Source organism: Salvelinus namaycush, chromosome 18, assembly GCF_016432855.1.
Source record: "Salvelinus namaycush isolate Seneca chromosome 18, SaNama_1.0, whole genome shotgun sequence".
NCBI classification, from domain to species: Eukaryota; Metazoa; Chordata; class Actinopteri; order Salmoniformes; family Salmonidae; genus Salvelinus; species Salvelinus namaycush.
In genome coordinates, this window is record NC_052324.1 from 32,689,244 (window position 1) to 32,710,122 (window position 20,879).

The following is a 20,879-nucleotide window of genomic DNA, read 5'->3' on the forward strand; positions in this document are numbered from 1 at the left end:
GGTCATATTAGTTAAAAAACCTTATGAATGTGTTATTCAATGCGTTTATGGGCTATAGTTAAAAGTCCATATTCAAATAATAAAACTCTCTATATACTGTATATACCTAAACGGGTCCTAAAATTGAACCCCCGGTACAGGTGTCTTCTTTTTTTAACCCATAACCATGTGTGTGAGGTGTATACTTTTGTTTCAAAGTAGATTTGACTACAACGAAACAGTCTGTGTGACCCTGATTTAGCCCACTGCAGTAAAAGGTTTTAAGTATGCATTTTTTCAAGATGACTGATGAGAAAAGTGCACTACATGACCAAAGGTATGTGGACATCTGCTCGTTGAACATCTCATTCCAAAATCATGGGCATTAATATGGAGTTGGTCCTCCCTTTGCTGCTATAAAAGCCTCCACCCTTATGGGAAGGCTTTCAACTAGATGTTGGAACATTGCTGGGGGACTTGCTTCCATTCAGCCACAAGAGCATTAGCGAGGTCAGGCACTAATGTTGGGCGATTAGGCCTGGCTGGCAGTCGGTGTTCCAATTCATCCCAAAGTTATTTGATGGGGTTGAGTTCAGGGCTCTGTGCAGGCCAGTGAAGTTCTTCCACACCGATCTCAACAAACCATTTCTGTATGGACCTCGATTTGTGCACGGGGGCAATGTAATGTTGAAACAGAAAAGGGCCTTCCCCAAACTGTTGCCACAAAGTTGGAAGCACAGAATCGTCTAGAATGTAATTGTATGCTATAGTTTTAAGATTTCCCTTCACTGGAACTAAGGTGCTTAGCCCGAGTTGTCCACATACTTTTGTATATATAGTGTATCGTCCAACCCACTGTAGAATTTGTGAATTTTGTCACTTGTATAATAAATTCCATAACTTAGTTTATACTGGATTAAGCGTACATTTTCGTTAACTGTATGTTCCAACATTCCATCCATCTTGTGCCAGTATAAGTTATTTTTAAGTCGTGGTCCCAATAGAATCTTACCTATCATATGAATATCATTTTCAGACTCAAATAGGATTCCCTCAACATTGCGCTGATGTCCAAATTATTTCAAATCGACATTTCGTGATATGACATTTTTATGTTGCATGTATTTGAAAATATCTACATTGGTCAGTCCAAATTTGCTTTATAATTCTGTCATGGAAATAATTGTATTTCCTATTACCAAGTCATTTACGGTTTCTATGCCTTTAGTTTTCCATGTGAACCAATTTATCGGCGAATTCTGAAACGCTATCCAATGCAGGGGCGAAAAGTTGATATCAACTTTGGAGGGAACAATTACATGAAATTTTCTCAAGAGAAATTCCTGAGGGGGACACCAAAGTAGTGCTGTAACACATAACATATTACAACGTAGGCTAAATGTATATTGAGGAACCATACTTACTACTACTGGATAATTGATAGGTAGTTAACTGAAGGTTTATCCCAACTTGTTAAAATGTTTAAATCATTATAATACTACTACTATTAATAGTTACAGTAGTGTTCCTTATCAGTCCAGTATGTATGCAGGTATTTGTATTTACAACCAGCAATACTAAGAAAGGCCAGTAGGTGGCAATGGTACTGTACACTGTATGGGTGCAGTTTCGTAAATACAACGAGAATGCTGCGATCTCATCTAAAATAATCTCCATTGAGAACCATCACAAAGTTGGTCTCAGTATTGAATTGACCTTTTTATTTGACCTTTTCTGATACATTTATATAGTCATTAAATATGTGCCACTGGCCTGAGTCGACAATAGCTTTACAAGAACAAAAAGCTCAAAATAAGTACAGTTCTAAAAGCGAAATAACTACTTCAATGAATAACTCAAATAAATCAACCAAAATATCCTTCAAAAATACTTATTTATTGTTCAGTCAGTGTCTCAACTCTTCAAACAACAGCTATGGACAAGTATGTCACACAAAGTATGCAATTTTAAATAAAATAACAAAATAAATCATTAGTAAGTGTACTGTCATGCACTAAAAACTAAGAACTACTAAACAAATAACAAAAACTCAGCAAAAAAAGAAAGTTCTCTCACTGTCAACTGCGTTTATTTTCAGCAAACTTAACATGTGTAAATAATGTATGAACATAACAAGATTCAACAACTGAGACATAAACTGAACAAGTTCCACAGACATGCGACTAACAGAAATGGAATAATGTGTCCCTGAACAAAGGGTGGGTCAAAATCAAAAGTAACAGTCAGTATCTGCTGTGGCCACCAGCTGCATTAAGTACTGCAGTGCATCTCCTCCTCATGGACTGCACCAGATTTGCCAGTTCTTGCTGTGAGATGTTACCCCACTCTTCCATCAAGGCACCTGCATGTTCCTGCACATTTCTGGGGGGGATGGCCCTAGCCCTCACCTTCTGATCCAACAGGTCCCAGACGTGCTCAATGGGATTGACATCCGGGCTTTTCGCTGGCCATGGCAGAACACTGACATTCCTGTCTTGCAGGAAATCACGCACAGAACGAGCAGTATGGCTGGTGGCATTGTCATGCTGGAGGGTCATGTCAGGATGAGCCTGCAGGAAGGGTACCACATGAGGGAGGAGGATGTCTTTCCTGTAACGCACAGAGTTGAGATTGCCTGCAATGACAACAAGCTCAGTCCGATGATGCTGTGACACACCGCCCCAGACCATGACGGACCCTCCACCTCCAAATCAATCCCGCTCCAGAGTACAGGCCTCGGTGTAACGCTCATTCCTTCGACGATAAACGCGACTCCGACCATCACCCCTCGTGAGACAAAACCGCGACTCGTCAGTCCTGTCTGGTCCAGCGACGGTGGGTTTGTTCCCATAGGCGAAGTTGTTGCCGGTGATGTCTGGTGAGGACCTGCCTTACAACAGGCCTACAAGCCCTCAGTCCAGCCTTTCTCAGCCTATAGCGGACAGTCTGAGCACTGATGGAGGGATTGTGCGTTCCTGGTGTAACTCGGGCAGTTGTTGTTGCCGTCCTGTACCTGTCCCGCAGGTGTGATGTTCGGATGTACCGATCCTGTGCAGTTGTTGTTACATGTGGTCTGCCACTGCGAGGACGATCAGCTGTCCGTCCTGTCTCCCTGTAGCGCAGTCTTTGGCGTCTTACAGTACGGACATTGCAATTTATTGCCCTGGCCACATCTGCAGTCCTCATGCCTCCTTGCAGCATGCCCAAGGCACATTCAAACAGATGAGTAGGGACCCTGGGCATCTTTTTTGTTTTGTTTTTCAGAGTCAGTCGATAGGCCTCTTTACTGTCCTAAATTTTCATAACTGTGACCTTAATTCTGTAAGCTGTTAGTGTCTCAACGACCGTTCCACAGGTGCATGTTCATTAATTGTTTATGGTTCATTGAACTAACAGAAAACAGTGTTTAAACCCTTTACAATGAAGATCTGAAGTTATTTCGATTTTTACGAATTATCTTTGAAAGACAGGGTCCTGAAAAAGTTTATTTTTTTGCTGAGTTTATCATACTATACACCAGGGGTTCTCAAACAGGGGTCCGTGGACCCCTACGGGTCCCTGGTGTAATTGCAAGGGGTCCGTGAAATAAAAAGTGTAATGAACGTATTCAGTACCACAAGGTTTCTAGTAACTTTACATATAATATAGAGGGGGTGGGGGTCCATGAGGACCACTCAAAATCTTGCCTGCCTTGCCTCAAAATAAGAAGGTGTTCCTGTTTTGAGGCAACCCAAAAAAGGTTGATATCCACTGCCATACACACTACTGAACTAATGAACAACAGAACCGAACAAATACCCCTGCTGCCTCTCCACTGCTGCTACAGGGGTATTTGTTGCGAAAGAGAGGCAACTGCACTGAAAGAGAATCTATGTTCACCTCTGGGTACTGATCTAGACTCATCCAACTCCCCCATGAGAAGCGCTCTTTCCAACTTTTGCAGCGCTCTTTCCAACTACATTCTATAATGACTATCCTGGTCAAAACGGTCGCCAAACTGAACCGTCACACAATCCAACACTTAAAAAGATTCTGCCCTATAGTGATCCACTGCTTTGCCAGCAAATCGTCTTGAGTGTGTCTCAATGAATTCAATGGAGTCAATCAATGTTGTTGCTTTCTCATACAGTGCAAGGTAGCTTTCGTCATTTCTCTTGCCCCTAAGAGATGACCACACACAGTCGACTGCAGCCTGCATACCAGAGACAGTCTGAGTTTCCTTCTGCAGTGAAATGTTTAGGCATTCAAGCTCTCCAAGAACAGCAGAGGCAAGTGTGAGGCCCAACAGTCTTGCCTTTGCTGAAGTGCTCAAAAAAGCCACTGGCAGTTGAAGCTGTCTTGGATGCAGTTTTTGCCATCTCCTCTAGGCTGCTTTGTACCTGCTCATACTGCCCTAGCACAGCTCTAATAGCAGTATTCCTCACAGTCCACCTTGTTGGACATAGAGGTTTCAGGGTGGTCAGATGTGTATCTTTGTACGTGATAATTGATTCAAACATGCTCTTAAACTTTCATGACTGTGACATCGGCTGATGTAAAAAGGGCTTTATAAATACATTTGATTGATAGAGGACACCTAATTGATGGACACAAGAAAGGAAATCCCGGATCAGTGGGGAGGCTGAGCAGCCAGCCTGTTTAATCAGATTTACACAGTGTGCTGCACAATGCACATAGAGGGCTAATGGCTGCCGCCTCCTCACAATTGCCTGTGCACCTGTGTATTTTCCTGCCATGTTTGAGGCACCATCATAACTCTGCCCACGTAAGCCAGACATGGGCAAATTGAGCCTCAACAACACATCAGTTGCAATTTCGCAATGCCCTCGCCTTGTCTCCGACACCCTGTATAGCCCAATAAACTCCTTGTGAGGGACACGGTCATGGTAAACATAACGCAGGCAGAAACTCTCCTGTTCAGCACCAGAGACATCTTGAGTACCATCAACAATTACTGAAAATTGTACAATCGGAAGAGACCTAATCTCAGCTGCAATGCCTCAAATGACTGTATTGGCCATGATGTTCATAATTTCATTCTGTGCTTTGGGGCCTGTGTACATTGTGGTACGCTCTGTTAACTACTTCAGTAAAATGGGATTATCCTCTTCTGCCCTAAATTTCAAAAGCTGGTATAAATTCCTACCGTCATCCGTGTGGCCTCTAAAGGCTTGTCCCCGTCTTGCCACATGCCGCACCGAACTAATAATTTTCATCAAGCAATGCCTTGCGTCTTCCTGCTGTTTACCCCATGTGCTGGATAACTGGGCATTGGATTTAGCTGGTGTGCTGTTACAGTTACAAAGTGGTGGTGGGTTTGGAAGTTTTGATGTGCTGTGAATTTTACAATGGCTTTTCTCTAGTTCCTAAATCCTGCACTAATGAAGGCAGCATCCGCTCTTTGGCCAAAAGATGGCTGGCTTGAAAACCCTTGGCTACAGTGAAAACACAACACTCCTTTTATTGATGGATTATAATGTAGCCAGAGGAAATCGCGAAACGTCAACACACTGTTGGCAAGAGTTTGCGGTTCTATAAATTATGGGTGTGGCTGATATGGTTTTGTGCCATCACTGAGGTAACTGGACAATGCTGTGCCACTGTCCCATATACTGGTGGTGCTGGCAACAAGGTTGACACCTGGTCCTGTCGTGGCTGTGACACTGTCACCTGAAGTCTCTCACCCTGGCTCTTTCCCTTTCACTACCCTCACTTTCTCGCAGTCTGTCTCCTAGAAAATAAATAAGGTGTTTGCCATACCTAACTACTGGTACCCAAAACTACACAATCACAACGGCAATACCATTGCCTTAAAACAAATATTGGTTCAGTCACTAGTTTAAGTTGAGAGTGGGGGTATCCATGGCATTGTCCAATTATGTCCCTATTTTACAAGTCTAAAAAAGAGAGAACCTTTCATAATGTTGCCAAACAAAGACTCAACAAACTTACCTGAGACTCCCTGTATCTGCCAGTTTGTCCCTCACTATCTGTCCCCAGCTCTGCTGTCTGTGTGCCATCTGTTGCCTGCTCTGCCTAATGACATCATTATGAAACATTTCATTAGCATTTCATTTCTTTCTTCTGAACATTTTATCAACTAGTCTTTGATATTAGGCTACTGTGGTTCTTACTTTGCGTTTTGGTGTACTGAAATTATTTTCTACCTGGCTGACTGGCTGGCTACACACACATATACATACAGTGTGCAGGTAATTTACAGTAGGAGATGGGCTTCTACATTCTATAATGGGTTTCGATCTACCAGGTTGCTAGCTAGTCAGCTGGCAAATGTGAAACGGATTGCAGTGACAAGGGTTGACAGCTGTATGAGTTCGCCATTTACACAACGTAAGATGCAACCTTTTGAAATTTTAATATAGTTTGTTTTCTTTTTATATTGGCTGGCTTACCACAATAGATGAATTTGCAGAGCTAGCGAGCACCAATTCCGTTTCTGTGGTGTTTGCTATAATCTTTGCTATCGTCAGTTTACTCCAAGATCGTCACACCGGTGCCTCGAAGTCCCCTAGCGATGATTTAGCTTTTGCAACGAGACCATTAAATATATTTAAGACAATGGTAGAAGAGTGTAGTTCTGTTCAGTTTATCGCTAACCTTATCACAGGGACTTCGAAGCACTACAGTTGCATGCTGATCTTGGAATAAACTGACGATAGCAAAGATTCCATCTTTGACGACGCCACATAAATGGAATAGGTGCTTGCTAGCTAATGTTTGCTTTAGTTTGCTCCATCGGTTTGCTCGCTAGCTCTGAAAATTCAACATAAAACAAAATCGCTATGGTGCGTTTGACTGGATTAACCTCACGTTAGTTATGTGCATTGAGTGCCTTTCAGACGGTAACTAGACACTAACACTCTGTCACCTTGCCAACTAAGGCACACTGCATTGCATTGCTTGCTTCTCATTGACTCGAATTCAAACAGTTGAAAACACTGGTTGATGTTACTGTAGCTAGCTAACATAAAGAGTGACCTGTAATTCAATGCAGCGAAAATGAAGATTGATGACGGTTATAAATGTGTTTTATTGTATTGCGTGGTAGAAGTAAAGAAATGTCTAACATATCCTTTGTTTGAACTACTTACTGGAGGTCAGCCACCAACGACAGACTGTCAGATTCCCACACATGCACTGTACCTGCATCATGTGCCACTGCTGAGGGGTGGGGGGCTGTGGAGGAAATCATTGTGAGGCAAAGAGCGGGGTCGCCCTTTGAAACTTAAAAATGCGCTATTATGTGTCTATAATCAGCACAAGTGCTTTCATTGCGTATTATTAATATTAGTGTAATTACATAGTTATGTTTAAAGTTATATCGGGGGGTGACAAATCATATTTTTCCCAGGATGGGGGGTCGTTTCAATTCTACAAAACCTGCAAAACAAGACATGCATTACTGCTTTTTACAGTTACAAACTTGTAACTTATTCGAATCTAAAGCCATTGTATTTTTATTTTAATATACACATAGCCTATACTGTACTTCACTTTCATCTGATTAACTAAATGTCAAGAAAAGTTACTCTGCTCCCTGGTGGTAACAAGAGCTAAGTGCTGATTATATTTGTTTTGTTGTTCGCAATAGCGTTCATTATTTTCAAAGCAGTAAAAATGAAACGCCATCTATGAAGAAATAAGTTTGCATTTATTAGACAAACCAAACACAGGTTCACATCCAGTGAGAATATGGAAACATTTCATGGGATGAAAATAAATATATAAATTGTTCCTTTCAATACATTATTTTGTTATTGCACAACATAAGTCTCATGCTTCAATTGGAACTGTGCTTTTAGCATTTTGCTATGAACAACCCAATGACAACTACAAACAAGGAAGCAGATCACACAGTATTCAAGATCAATGCATTGTTTCAGATTTTGAAACATAAATTTGACATTTCATTTTGATATCAGACCAGTAAGAGTGCACTGTAAACTGACAAAAATGTAACATCTAAAAGTCTAAGTTAAAAAACATACCTTGTAACATTGTGGAAATAAAATGTATATCATTCCTGAATAACACTTGCATTTATTTCCTTGTCTGATATGCATATGAATGCATGCTGCTCTTTATTCAATTGATGGGTGTCTGTCATTACAGAATAGCATGGTGGTCTTCACAAGGTAAACAGATTGAAATTACTCGTTACCTTTTGTGATGCAACTAGTCAACCTGATGTAGCACACCAACACATGGGAGATCTACAAATTTGGAGTAGCCAATAGAACCCTTGTATTTCAGACAAACCAGGTGACATACTAAGATTACAACCAGGTCATATGTATGAAACAATCCCATTTGTATTTCCTCGTAATAAAACATTGGTGAAGGTAAATAACTTTTCAGGCCATAAAAAGCTGCATTCAATGTTAGTAGGCTGCCTTTGAAATATCTCCAAGAAAAACAGCCATTGCAAAAAAATAATATTTCAAATCAACTTCAAACGAGACAGTTATGCTTAGTTAAAATAATAGGAGTCTTGAAATGCAGAACATTTATGAAGTAACAATTAATTGTTTTACCTTATTTGTGTAAGCAGTTTATTACTTTTTCAATTATTTGTAAATTGTTAAGAGTGTCTTGACAATATAAAACATGATTCCAATCCAAGGTCCAAGCAGCAGCTCTGAATAGAAGCAAACATTTCCATATATTGTGTGTTGGGCTGCCGAGGTTGGCTCTAATTCAAAGTACACATATGATACGTTGGAGTAAAATACAGTTACAGTTCACCTATCGAAGGCACCGGACATCTGTCTGATGCTACTTCCTGTCAGTTCGGATGCAGTTCAATTGACTTACAGTAAGAGCACTTAACACATGGTTGGTGTTTGTATGCAACTTCCTTTTAAGGCAAATAAGGAAAACACACTGAAGATGTGTACTGAGGCGCTAAAGGTGACACAAAGGCTGCGTCCTAAATGACACCCTATTCCCTATATAGTGCATTACTTTTGATCAGAGCCCTATGGGCCCAGTGAAAAATACCACCCTATATAGGGAAAAGGGTGCATAGTGTCATTTGGGATGTAGACAAAATAAAACTACGATCAATGTAGCTGTAAAATGGTGCATTGTGGAACCTGTTCCATTTTGGGGGGGTATTATCAAATAAACAGAGATAGCAGTTCTTTAGGCTAAATTAAAGCAGCACAACTTCCAACAACCATTACATCACTGAGTCAGAGAAACAAAACCAGTGGATCAAAATAAGAGGGCAATCTTCAACATGTGAAATATGACCCTCTACCTTGAATAGGCTCCACGATGTAATATCTACACTGCCAATCAGTCAAGCAATTCTTAATAGGAAATAGAGGACATTCAGACAAAAACAAGTTAGCCCTGCCTAGCCCTTTTGAAGTGGTTCACTTTAGGTTGGCATCTTTTAAAAAGTTAAAAGGAAAAACAGTAAGCAAATACAAATGTTAGGTTAAATGTTCAGAAAATAAAAAAGTAAAATCTTTCCTTAGTGGCTCCCCTGTAGTGATCTTACCCAGTAGTGATCATATAGTGGGTGTAAGTCTCCTTCCTGTTTCTCATCTCATCCAATGGGAAATAATATCAATGCAACACAGTCACCACAGAGTCTAGGTTTTTACCTGGGAATGGGTGAGCATGACAATGGTTATGGCTTGCGATGCTGCTTGTGCACAAATGAATCTGGTTCTAGGAACCAAAAGGTTTCAAATGACAAGTTGGCTTCTGCAGCTCTTCAGAGTCAAGTTCCAAAAAAGGAGTACTTGGGTTCTAGAGTTCTTCATAGTCTCCACCCTCTCGATTTTCTGACCCCTCCCCTCCGGCCAAGAAATCCTCCAAGTCATCCACATCCCCGGTTTTCTTGGTCCGAGATTTCTTCTTTTTCTTCTCTTTGTCATCTCCTGTTCCTGTCTCATCTTTCTCTTTTTTCTTGTCCTTTCTATGCTTCTTCTTGCTGCTCTTCTCCTCCTCCTAAGAAAAAAGGCAGAATAATTTCACAGAATGTCAGATTTTTTCTATCTTCCAAATGTATGTCTACTATGCTGTATACAGTAAACACTCGCCACTTCACTTGACAAGATAGCCATCTGAAAAGACATCCACTCCCTTATCTCTAAAGATAGCCATCTGAAAAGACACCCACTCCCTTATCTCTAAAGATAGCCATCTGAAAAGACATCCACTCCCTTATCTCTAAAGATAGCCATCTGAAAAGACATCCACTCCCTTATCTCTAAAGATAGCCATCTGAAAAGACACCCACTCCCTTATCTCTAAAGATAGCCATCTGAAAAGACACCCACTCCCTTATCTCTAAAGATAGCCACCTGAAAAGACATCCACTCCCTTATCTCTAAAGATAGCCATCTGAAAAGACACCCACTCCCTTACCTCTAAAGATAGCCATCTGAAAAGACATCCACTCCCTTACCTCTTTGTTTTTCTTCTTCTTTTTCTTCTTTTCTTTTGAGGAGTGTTTGCTTTCCTTCTCTGAAAAGCAATTCGTATAACTTGAGCAATAAATACAATGCAATTTTGTTTCATAATGTGATACACTTTGGTACTGTTCTCAGTCATGCGTTACGGTACTATTCTATGGTACTGGGTCATATTCATTAGATAACAAATGGAAGAAAATGGACTGAAACAGGGAAGAACTACCTTATCTCTTGTCCAATAAGACACTTGTTTTCTTTTTACTTTGCAAAACATTTTAATACAGTATGCACTAATGAATACGACCCTGTTCTCAATATATTTGTGGCAGTGGACTTGCCTTCTAGGTCCTCACTGCTGTCCTTGGCTCTGGGGGCCTCCTCAGTGAAGCCCAAGCCAAACAGGTCTGTCTCATTCTTGCTCTTAAAGGAGGGCTTCAGGACCGGCGTGGCCTTCAGAGGCTCAGGGATCAGTACGGCTGGAAGGATGTCATCATCTGACAGCTCCAGATCAGACAGTACTTCATCCCTGACTGGGAAAACCTCCTGTGGATGGATGCAGAGGGAAATAATGATATCCCACAAGTTCAGACTATCACATATACATTTTAACCATGTATCCTAACATAAAATAACAATCAAATAATTTATTGAAAATGTATATTACACCCAAATGTATAAAATAAATATTTCACAAATGCAGCACTACATATTTTACCAGGAAAGTAATTTCTATAGGTTGACAACTACTCAATCGAACCATGATGAATTGTAGCCTACAACCCTAAATAACGTCCTTTTGCCATAGCTACCTTAGTTATCTTCTGGATGACCACCTCCTCCTCAGACTCAAAATCAGGATCATCCATGATGAAGGAAAGCATCTGTTCAGCAACAGAGGCCTCTGGGTCAGAGTCTGAACCCTCCACCCCAGGGCTTCCCCCCTTCTTTGCTCTGGGTGGGCCTGGCTTGGGGCTTGGCTGCTCCAGGGCTACTGCAGGGATCGTGGTGAGGGAGATTGGCTCTGCCTCCAAGAGGACAGTGTTCTCCAGGAGCTGGGAAGCAGGAGTCAAAGGCTCCGGAGCTTGAGGCTCCATGGCATGGGGCATTATGGACTCAGTGCCCAGTCTAAAATGGAAAACAAAAATACCACTTACAAACACTGATTATTACTATAGATTACACTACATTAACAAATATGAACGATATAAGAGGGGTCTAAAACAGAAATGAGACTACATTAACGGATATGCTGGACATTTATTTGGCGCTTACATTTTCAGCTCTGATTCACGGTCCAGGTGGTCATCCTGAGTGGCAGCGGGTGCTGCTGGTGGTGGGGTTGCTTCCTCCTCATCGCTGGACATGGTGAAGTCTTTACTGGTGAGAAGGCCCAGGGTGCTGGGCTGGGGCAGGTCTTTGTCATCTGGGTCCAGTTCATCCTGATAACCTGCCACCATAGGGTTCCCTCTGTCCTCTCCATCACTGGGGACACACAAGGGAACAACAGAGCATCTAATGTTTTTATTTTCTCCTTTTTAAATATATGTATTTTAGACAGAGCAGAATGGCAGAGGCATTCCAGTGTTCTCTCATCTCCAACTAAAACATTGTTGGTGATTCTTAAATCCTCTTTCACATTCTATTTGAAAGGAAGCGTTGAGTAAATGGAGCCATCTGAAAACTCTCACCACAGATGGCTTCTCCCAGATGGTACTGTGTACTGTTAACTTACAGTAGACATTTTTTTTCCAGCAGGGAAGGAAATAACTAGTGGCAATATAGACAGGCCCTACATACAAAATGGCACCCTATTCCCTATATAGTGCACACATTTTTGCCAGAGGCCTATGCGAATAGGGTGCCATTTGAGATGCATCCAGGGACATATAAATAAGAATAAATAGAACGGGTGTGCCCATTCAAATCAATGTTGGCATAATGGGGGACCTGGCAGCCATCGCGAGTGTAGCCATAGGAGCAAAGCAGGAAGTAAAAGCAGGAAGTGTAACGATCAATCTGTGCTGTGATTTGTTGAATCAACTAAAATGACATTACAAAAAAATACATTCCATTACATGAGCCATATCAGGAAGCATCATTTGAATGAACATTCTACATTACCATGGAAATTATTACATCACAATACCAGGAAGACATTGCGAGTGTACCCACGAGTTTACCAGTCAAATTGCCAAGGTTAGAAGTTCCAAGCCCATTCTATTTATTCTTATTTCTATGGCCAGGGACACGTTCTCATCAGTGAAAGTAAGAACTCTGCTACTGCTTACCTGTCACTGTCCAGTGCAGGTGCTGGCTGGGGGACCTTGACTTTAGAGGGGAGGCTGTCCTCCAGGAAGCTTTTATCCAGACCCTCGTCTGGCACAAAGTCATCCACACTCTGAACTTTAGCAGGACACACAGGGGAAGGCTCTGGCTCTGCAGACAGAGACAAAACAGTGATCAAAAGAGCCTTTGATGTGTAAATGGCATCCTATTCCCTATTTAGTCCACTACTTTTGACCTATATAGGGAATAGGGTGCCATTAGGGATGCATCCTTTTATTATTTAACACCACAGACTTACACTGATATTGGTACAGTAATAACTCACCTCAGAATCCATGTTTTTACCAGCAATACATGAAAACAACCCAGCACAATTGAGGGGAGAATCTAGAGCAAACAGAATGCTTAAAACCTGCTAAACTGTATTGGGCTAAAAGATCAGTGTTACCTCCCTCAATACAAAGTGTTGTTCTGTAAAACTGTCAAAAAGAATCTGGCAGTTACCACATGGAAGGTTCTAGCATGCAGTTTTCCTTAATTCAGTTTATTTTTTATTAATTCCCTCAGATGAGATTCTAGTGCCAAGCCGTGCAATAGACCTTACAAATACTTCACAGAAATCCAATCAATCATTCACGAAGACTTCCTGTGACTACTTCCTGGTCTAGTACACACAGGTTTAACATGCATAGCGTAGTCCTTTCCTAAGCTTTTTGGATACAATATTGGACAAAACACACTGACAACAAACGGTTAAAAGCAGTGTTTGGCCATCCTATTGCCATTGAACAGAACATTGGCCGTAATTTTCTGTTCATTTCCAGATTATTCTACATGTTGAATTCCCACACCATACAGGTGATCGCTAGCATTCCGTGGCCACTCAGTGCTTCTGTCCATTCGACAGTGCAGTGTGTCTTTGTTATGGAAATAGTCAAACACTGATGCACTAGACTTACCTGGCATGGCTGCAGGGACTTCTGGGGCAGGGGCGGAGCCAAAGAGACGTGAGATGAGGCCACGTTTCTGAGGAGGCGGCGCCTGTGCAGGGGGGGATGGTGATGGTCCAGGATGATCAGGACTCCGAGCCTGCGTCAGAGTGGGGGACTGAGGCTCAGTGGTGGGGGAAACCATCCCAGCTGGCAAGGCAGGAGGTGGAGGAGAGGGAGAAGGCGAGGGAGACTGGAGGCCAGGGACCTGGGCAGCGATGGGTGGCTGCTGAGGGGTCCCAGGGCTAGAGCTGCCAGTGGAGGCCCCACTTGGAGGGACGATGGGGGATTGGGAGCCCGAGGAAGGGCTCTGACCGTTGGCTGGACAAGGTGAACCATAGCCTTTATTGCGGGTCTCCGTATTCTCCAAGAAACTGCAAAACAATGGGTGCTGTGTTGTTAGTATTGGCAAATCAGTGCTGCATCAAGGAAATAAACATTAAAACATTTGCTATAAGTGTTAAAGAACAACACAAATACACTGCTATCAAAGCAAATACAGTGTGATAATCAGTGTACATGCCAAAAACTGATGAAGTGAAAATATCACTGAACACGCCAAACAAACTGATAGAGAGAAAATATCACATTACATTTCATAGTTTTGATCCTCAGTCTCCTGCTGCACGCAGAGCTCCTCCAGAGTGGCGTCCATGTCTAACTGGTTGGTCTCGAGCTGCCGTAACAGAGTCTCCCTCTGTAGAGATCAACAAAGGGGGCTTGGAATGACTGACCATGAACCAGAGCACTAATACTCCTTTCACAAGCACTCTCAGAAACCCTTTCACAGGGAGTGGGTAGTACTTAGTCTGTGCCTGCTGTATTTCTGATCTGATTTCATGACCTCCATGAAATTCACAAGATGGTTATGACCATAGGTATATATTTCACAATACAATGTAGTCAAAGCTAGAACTAACCTGCAGTTGCAGGAAAGGGATGTTGAAAAATCGGTGTAAATATTTCAAGCCAAATCCATTCTTCATAGAGGCTTCAGCGTAGTGAATATAGGAGGAACCCATGGGTCTGCAAGAAACCATCAGTCAAGTATATAGACACAGCTTATGACTACTTGTAATTGTTGCAAAATGTAGGCAACATTCCCCAATGTCCCAAGTGTTCCAGAAATCTTGGTTGGGGGATTCAGGATTTTGTTCTTATTCCCTCCTGATTTCAGGAAAACCAGGACTTTTTTGGGGGAAAAAATCTTTGCAACCCGAATAAGACTAAAACAGGGAGTTCAGTTAACTACCTATTGAGATTAGCAATAACCTGGCGGATGTCATCAGGTAGGATGACACGGTGGTCACCCATGTCCCTGTGGTTGCCTAGGACACACACTGGAACATGAGTGGGTACTTTGGGTAGCTCTCTCAGGATGTAGTTGAATGTCCTGCAACGACATAAAAAAAGAATAAAACAAATTTATAGATATTGTTTCTCCCTATGTGAGGAATTACAAATATGTGTCTCCCCATACTTGGCCAAGTTCAAAGTAAATACAATGGTAATCTGTTTCACGTTGTTCTGACTTTGAAGCTAAGCTGAGTCAGATGCCTGCCAGCCACTGTGGGCTAAGTGGTTCATGGCCACACACCGGCTTACTGAGACCTAATCCCCCATGCATGTTATATTAGAGTTCATTGATTTATTAATTGAACCATGGCAATATCCCAAATGTCCCCCTATTGCCTATGTTGTGCACTTATTTTCACCAGGGGCCCATGGTCTCCTAAATTCTACGTGAATATCTGCCATTTAAAAAATGTAATGTAAACCTTGTAACTAATGTACTAGACTGTTCTATAATGCACAACACAGACTGACCATTGCTTGGTGATGTCAAACATCATGATCACACCGTTGCAGTTCTTGTAAACGTCGAGGAACTCTGCATCCAAGGCCACCTCGTCAGACTACAACAAATCAATTGTTATTATTTAGATAATTGAAAATGAATGAGTCTTATGAGAATGTGACCTTTGTTTACCGCTTACTAGCTACTATACAACAAAGCTCCCCAGTGGGACTCATTAGATATGCCAAATAGAGGAATCTTAAACGTGATTGTCACCTCTTGGGGTTCATTCTCCACTTTCAAAGTGTCCCCTCGTTTTTTACCTCGGCCTGTGAGAAAGCAGAATGTCAAGAAGCTGCAATTCAGAACATTAAACTGGACATTATACATTGAACTATTGCTGTCAAGCATAACAAAGCGAGAAAGCCATGTCATAGAAATAAAATCCCTCGAACGGGCATCCTCATTCAAATCAATGAGTCTGTAATACGGTCTGAGGGGCTATTCCAGTTCTAGTGATTCTATTTCTATGAGCCATATACATACAGTATGATTACACATGGCCTTATTTTAAAATGTGAATCCCTTTATTTCTAGCTTTACCGTCTGCTAAGTGCAACAAATACAGGATTGCCAGAAGCAGAAAAGCTCTTATTATGTTCTTATTGGCAAACACATACTCAATTCTCTTCTTTTAAAAAGAGACAGTCAAACCTTTGACTGTAGCTCCAGGTTATAGCATACAAAGTAGTCAAACACTCATTTTCTTGCAAGCAATGAGCAATCTTTTTATTTCAGCCACACTGCAAACTAAGTAACGACCAACCTTCACAAGAGGGACAAACCCAGTGCACACAAGCAACTAATTTCTAGAAACTACATATGTAGGATCTTAATTTGAGCCAGTTTGCTACAGCAGGAAAATAATCCTGCAGCAACAGCAAATGTGAATTGTATGTGGATTATAATTGATGAACATTTTTGTAGGGTATGATAGATTTTTCGTTAGGGAAAATCAAGTTTGAAATTTCAAAGTGGAAATGACAATCTTCAGAAGCATTTTTAATCCTTAAACACACTATACGTTTTTTCATTGCAGGAAAGTTCTCCTGCAACAGGGAGATCAAATTAATATCCTACATCAGTGCACACAGTGACTCTCACCTACACCCTCAGGGAGAGGGTATTTTTGGCCTGAGGCAAGTGCAAAAGAGGAGCAAGAAAAACAACATTAATATTCTGAGGAGAAAAAAATTACACAGAAACAAGATTTATGTATAAACATCTCTGAACAAAAAATAGGAAAAGTATGGATGGACAATGGGATAATACATGGACACTAATACAGCAGTATAAACAGTAGCTATCAACTGATTGACTCATGAGTCACATACATTCACCCAACAAAGTCATCACACTCACCTTTATCCACCACGTCCCACACCTCCACCTTGACCACATCATCAGTGGCTGAGAGATACAGAGAAACAGTCATCACAAGCCTCAACTGACAAAGCCTCACATACTAAAGCTCAAACTACTATGTATCCCAAGGCTCTGTGCGCACATGATAGCTGGGAAAGGCAAGCTGGAAAAAGTTGTTTCTGTACTACAGGTGGAATTGCATCATTACCCATGGGCCTCTTTATTAATCACACAGTCTGAGGAGGGAAATTGTTTGAGGGAATAGGCCAACTGTGGTCTGGATGTACACTAGAGATTGTTTTCACTACCCCACTAATGCCACAAAACACTTGTAGGCAAAGCTACTGATCTAGCTAACTACGCAATACTATTTCTCAAACATAGTAGGCTGGATATTATTTACCTTTATATGTGCCATGTTCAACTGTGAATTACAGTTGCAGAAGCAGGAAAAGTAAACTTCATAAGTATATATTGTTGGCAGGATTAGAGATAGGTTTTAGCCCGGAGTGAAAAAAAAAATATAGGACTAAAAACATTGATCAAGGTGTGCAAGTAAAGTGTAGAATCCCAGTTCTCTTACTTTTGTAGTTCCAATGAATGCTGGTTGCCTGGATCTCTTGAGTGGGGACGTAGTCATCCGTGAATTTCTTTCCTTGCAGTCGATGCCATAGAGTGCTCTTTCCAGTATTTCTGTCTCCACGGATAACTATTTTCACTTGTGAGAAATAATAAAACAAAGAATGACTAGCCTACCTCTTAATATATGTACAGTAACCTACAGTACAAGTCAAAAGTTGATTCAAGGGTTTTTCTTTATTTTTATACATTGTAGAATAATAGTGAAGACATCAAAACTATGAAATAACACATAACACATGGAATCATGTAACAACCAAAATAGTGTTAAAATTGTATTTTATATGAGATTTTTCAAAGTAGCCACCCTTTTCCTTGACCGCTTTGCACACGCTTTGCATTCTCTCAACCAGCTTCTTGAGGTAGTCACCTTGAATGCATTTCAATTAACAGGGGTGCCTTCTCAAAAGTTAATTTATGGAATTTCTTTCCTTCTTAATGCGTTTGAACCAATCAGTTGTGTTGTGACAAGGTAGGGGTGATATACAGCAGATAGCCCTAGTTGGTAAAAGACCAAGTCCATATCATGGCAAGAACAGGTCAAATAAGCAAAGAGAAACGACAGTCCATCATTACTTTAAGACATGAAGGTCAGTCAATCTGGAAAATGTCAAGAACTTTGAAAGTTTCTTCAAGTGTAGTATCAAAAACCATCAAGCGCTATGATGAAACTGGCTCTAATGACGACCGCCACAGGAAAGGAAGACCCAGAGTTACCGCTGCTGCAGAGGATAAGTTCATTAGAGTTAACTGCTGGTTGCAGCCCAAATAAATGCTTCACAGAGTTCAAGTAACAGACATATCTCAACATCAGCTGTTCAGAGGAGACTCAGGCCTTCATGGTCGAATTGCTGCAAAGGAACCACTACTAAAGGACACCAATAAGAAGAGCATTGCTTGGGCAAAAAAAACATGAGCAATGGACATTAGACCGGTGGAAATTTGTCCTTTGGTCTGATGAGTCCAAATTCGAGATTTTTGGTGCCAAAAGCCATGTCTTTGTGAGACGCAGAGTAGGTAAACGGATGATCTTCGCATGTGTGGTTCCCACCGTGAAGCATGGAGGAGGTGTGATGATGCTTTGCTGGTGACAATGTCTGATTTATTTAGAATTCAAGGCACACTTAACCAGCATGGCTACCACAGCATTCTGCAGCAGCCCATCTGGTTTGTGCTTAGTGGGACTATCATTTGTTTATCAACAGGACAATGACCCAAAACACACCTCAAGGGCTATTTGACCAAGGAGAGTGATGAAGTGCTGCATCAGATGACCTGGTCTCCACAATCCCCTGACCTCAACCGAATTGAGATAGTTTGGGATGAGTTGGACCAGAGTGAAGGAAAAGCAGTGAACAAGTGCTCAGCATATGTGGGAACTCCTTCAAGACTGTTGGAAAAGCCTTCCTCATGAAGCTGGTTGAGAAATTGCCAAGAATGTGCAAAGCTGTCATCAAGGCAAAGGGTTAGAATCTAAAATATATTTTGATTTGTTAAACACTTTTTTTGGTTACTATTATTTAATAGTTTTGATGTATTCACTATTATTCTACAATGTAGAAAATAGTAAAATTAAAGAAAAACCATTGAATGAGTAGGTGTGTCCAAACCTTTGACTGGTACTGTATATTATATCATATAATGCTATATGCATAAAAAAAACACAACTTACTGTTGTACTGTACTCCTTTGGCAAAGCGTCTCTGTAAACTATGATTCATGGACTGCATACCAGCGGGGATGTTTTTGTCCCTCGGCTGGCCTGGTTCAGAACCAACTAGCTTCTTCAGAGCTGAAAACATCTCGACAGGAAGCTGATTTTACTAACCCTCAGTCAGAAATGTGTGAAATACAGTAATGTTTGACGGAACCCCCAAAATGGTGGAAATGGTGTTATATTGGATGATGATCTGATCAACACAAGTAGGCCTGAACTATCAATCCAAATGTTCAAAGTAGCACTGCATTACTGTGGTACACAGAAGTAGCACTACACCCCATCTGGAAGATGTAACGTTATTGCCAGGTAGCTAGGCTTGCATATTTCAAGTTCGTCAGGACCAGATTTTTCTACTAAAAGGATTCCTGCAAATCTCTCAAGGGCAGACAATAACGTTAGCTTGATCAGCCGTTTCTTCTCTCATGTTGTCGTGGGTTACCATCACCTGCCAGAAAGAAACCACAGAAACAAATTTAACTACTTATGTATTATGTATAATTTCCTCCAGTAGCCTACTTAACTAGCTAGCTAACGTGAACTAGCTTAAATGGGGAGAACCCGGAAAACTGCTTCTTGAAAATTATGATTTTTCAACTGAGCAATAGGCTAACTTAGCTAACTACTAGTACATAAACACCAGTATATTTCTAAAAGATTGTCAGTAAAGTTACTGTATGTTAATACCAGCATTGTTAACCATTTTCCGTGGGCATCGTCAGCTGATACGTTGTAACAGTTAGCTAGCTAGCCGGCAGACCGTCTGGGGATAGCTAACAAATTAGCTCGCAAGCTAGTGATGCTGATCTACAGTAATTTAGTTAGCTATCAGATATTCCCTCTCTGTTCATATTCGCTATTTCATCGACGTTTTTGCAATTGCACCTGATATGGTCACACGCTCACCTGTACATTTGCTGCCATTACTAATAGTAAATACTAGCTGGCTAGTTTATATTGACGTTATTGGCGATGTGGCTGGCTAACGTTAATTAGCATCACGATAAGGTACCGTTAACCAATGTTACTGCTAGCTAGCAAGGTAAGTTGGCAGTGCTGATGTCCTAAAAAATACCCACCGGCATTCAAAATATTCTTCAATGTAACGTTAGCAAACGTGACATGGTTATTTCAAAATCCAGCTCTTGATAAATGTGAAAGACGCTAACGTTACACATTCCTTAGCACTGAAGAGCTTGCTCCCTGAGGTGTAATCATTAGTCAAAATATTTTCGTTTTGTAACTAAAAAGACAGTTTTCTATTGGAAAAATTCGTTTACCTCTGTTTGCTTCCGTTTAAGAAACGTTTGGCAACAGAATCGGCCAGTGGTTGCTCAGTGGGTTGTACCAGAGAGGAAGAGAGGCCCAACTCGGTGGGAAATCTATCTTCCTCCAGCAGGTGGCGTTTTTCGTTGTTTCACCCACCAAGCAATGATTTGTGTATGGAGGTCAACGAGAGAGTGAAATTGGTCAACAAAAAAAGGAATTACTTATTTTTACGTGAGGTTAATTTGATTGAATAGAAGTTTCGTAATGCTTGGTACGAGTCTTCTGATATAGTGAACAAAAATATAAACGCAACATGTAGAGTGTTG

At 41.2% G+C, this 20,879-nt stretch overlaps 1 protein-coding gene across 4 annotated transcripts; it reads right to left on the reverse strand.

Moving 5' to 3' along the window:
* Positions 1–7,630: 7,630 nt before the first annotated feature.
* Positions 7,631–20,647, reverse strand: LOC120063369 (rab-like protein 6). Of its 4 annotated transcripts, none has more exons than XM_039013716.1 (17): positions 20,565–20,647; positions 19,240–19,732; positions 17,512–17,646; positions 16,926–16,973; positions 16,668–16,697; positions 15,780–15,832; positions 15,533–15,621; positions 14,958–15,098; positions 14,626–14,731; positions 14,299–14,402; positions 13,676–14,079; positions 12,719–12,866; positions 11,703–11,912; positions 11,240–11,555; positions 10,769–10,973; positions 10,424–10,482; positions 7,631–9,963 (listed from the first exon to the last, which is right to left on the reverse strand). In XM_039013716.1, exons 2-17 carry the CDS (start codon positions 19,367–19,369, stop codon positions 9,763–9,765), a joined length of 2,379 nt encoding a protein of 792 aa, XP_038869644.1. In that variant the 5' UTR covers positions 19,370–19,732; positions 20,565–20,647; the 3' UTR covers positions 7,631–9,762. The 4 variants fall into 4 exon arrangements, with proteins under 4 accessions (XP_038869644.1, XP_038869643.1, XP_038869645.1 ...); XM_039013715.1 differs by lacking the exon at positions 20,565–20,647 and adding an exon at positions 20,364–20,552; XM_039013717.1 differs by lacking the exons at positions 16,668–16,697; positions 20,565–20,647 and adding an exon at positions 20,364–20,552.
* Between the last annotated feature and the right edge of the window lie 232 nt (positions 20,648–20,879).

What these genes read in the sequence shown, in the direction of transcription:
- LOC120063369 (XM_039013716.1), bottom strand. Translation starts at nt 19,369, where the DNA reads ATGTTTTCAGCTCTGAAGAAGCTAGTTGGTTCTGAACCAGGCCAGCCG. An exon ending in TTTGACATCACCAAGCAATG is followed by an intron (nt 15,099 to 15,532) that starts GTCAGTCTGTGT and finishes ATGTCGTTGCAG; the next exon opens with GACATTCAACTACATCCTGA. An exon ending in AGTCCCTGCAGCCATGCCAG is followed by an intron (nt 12,867 to 13,675) that starts GTAAGTCTAGTG and finishes CTCTGTCTGCAG; the next exon opens with AGCCAGAGCCTTCCCCTGTG.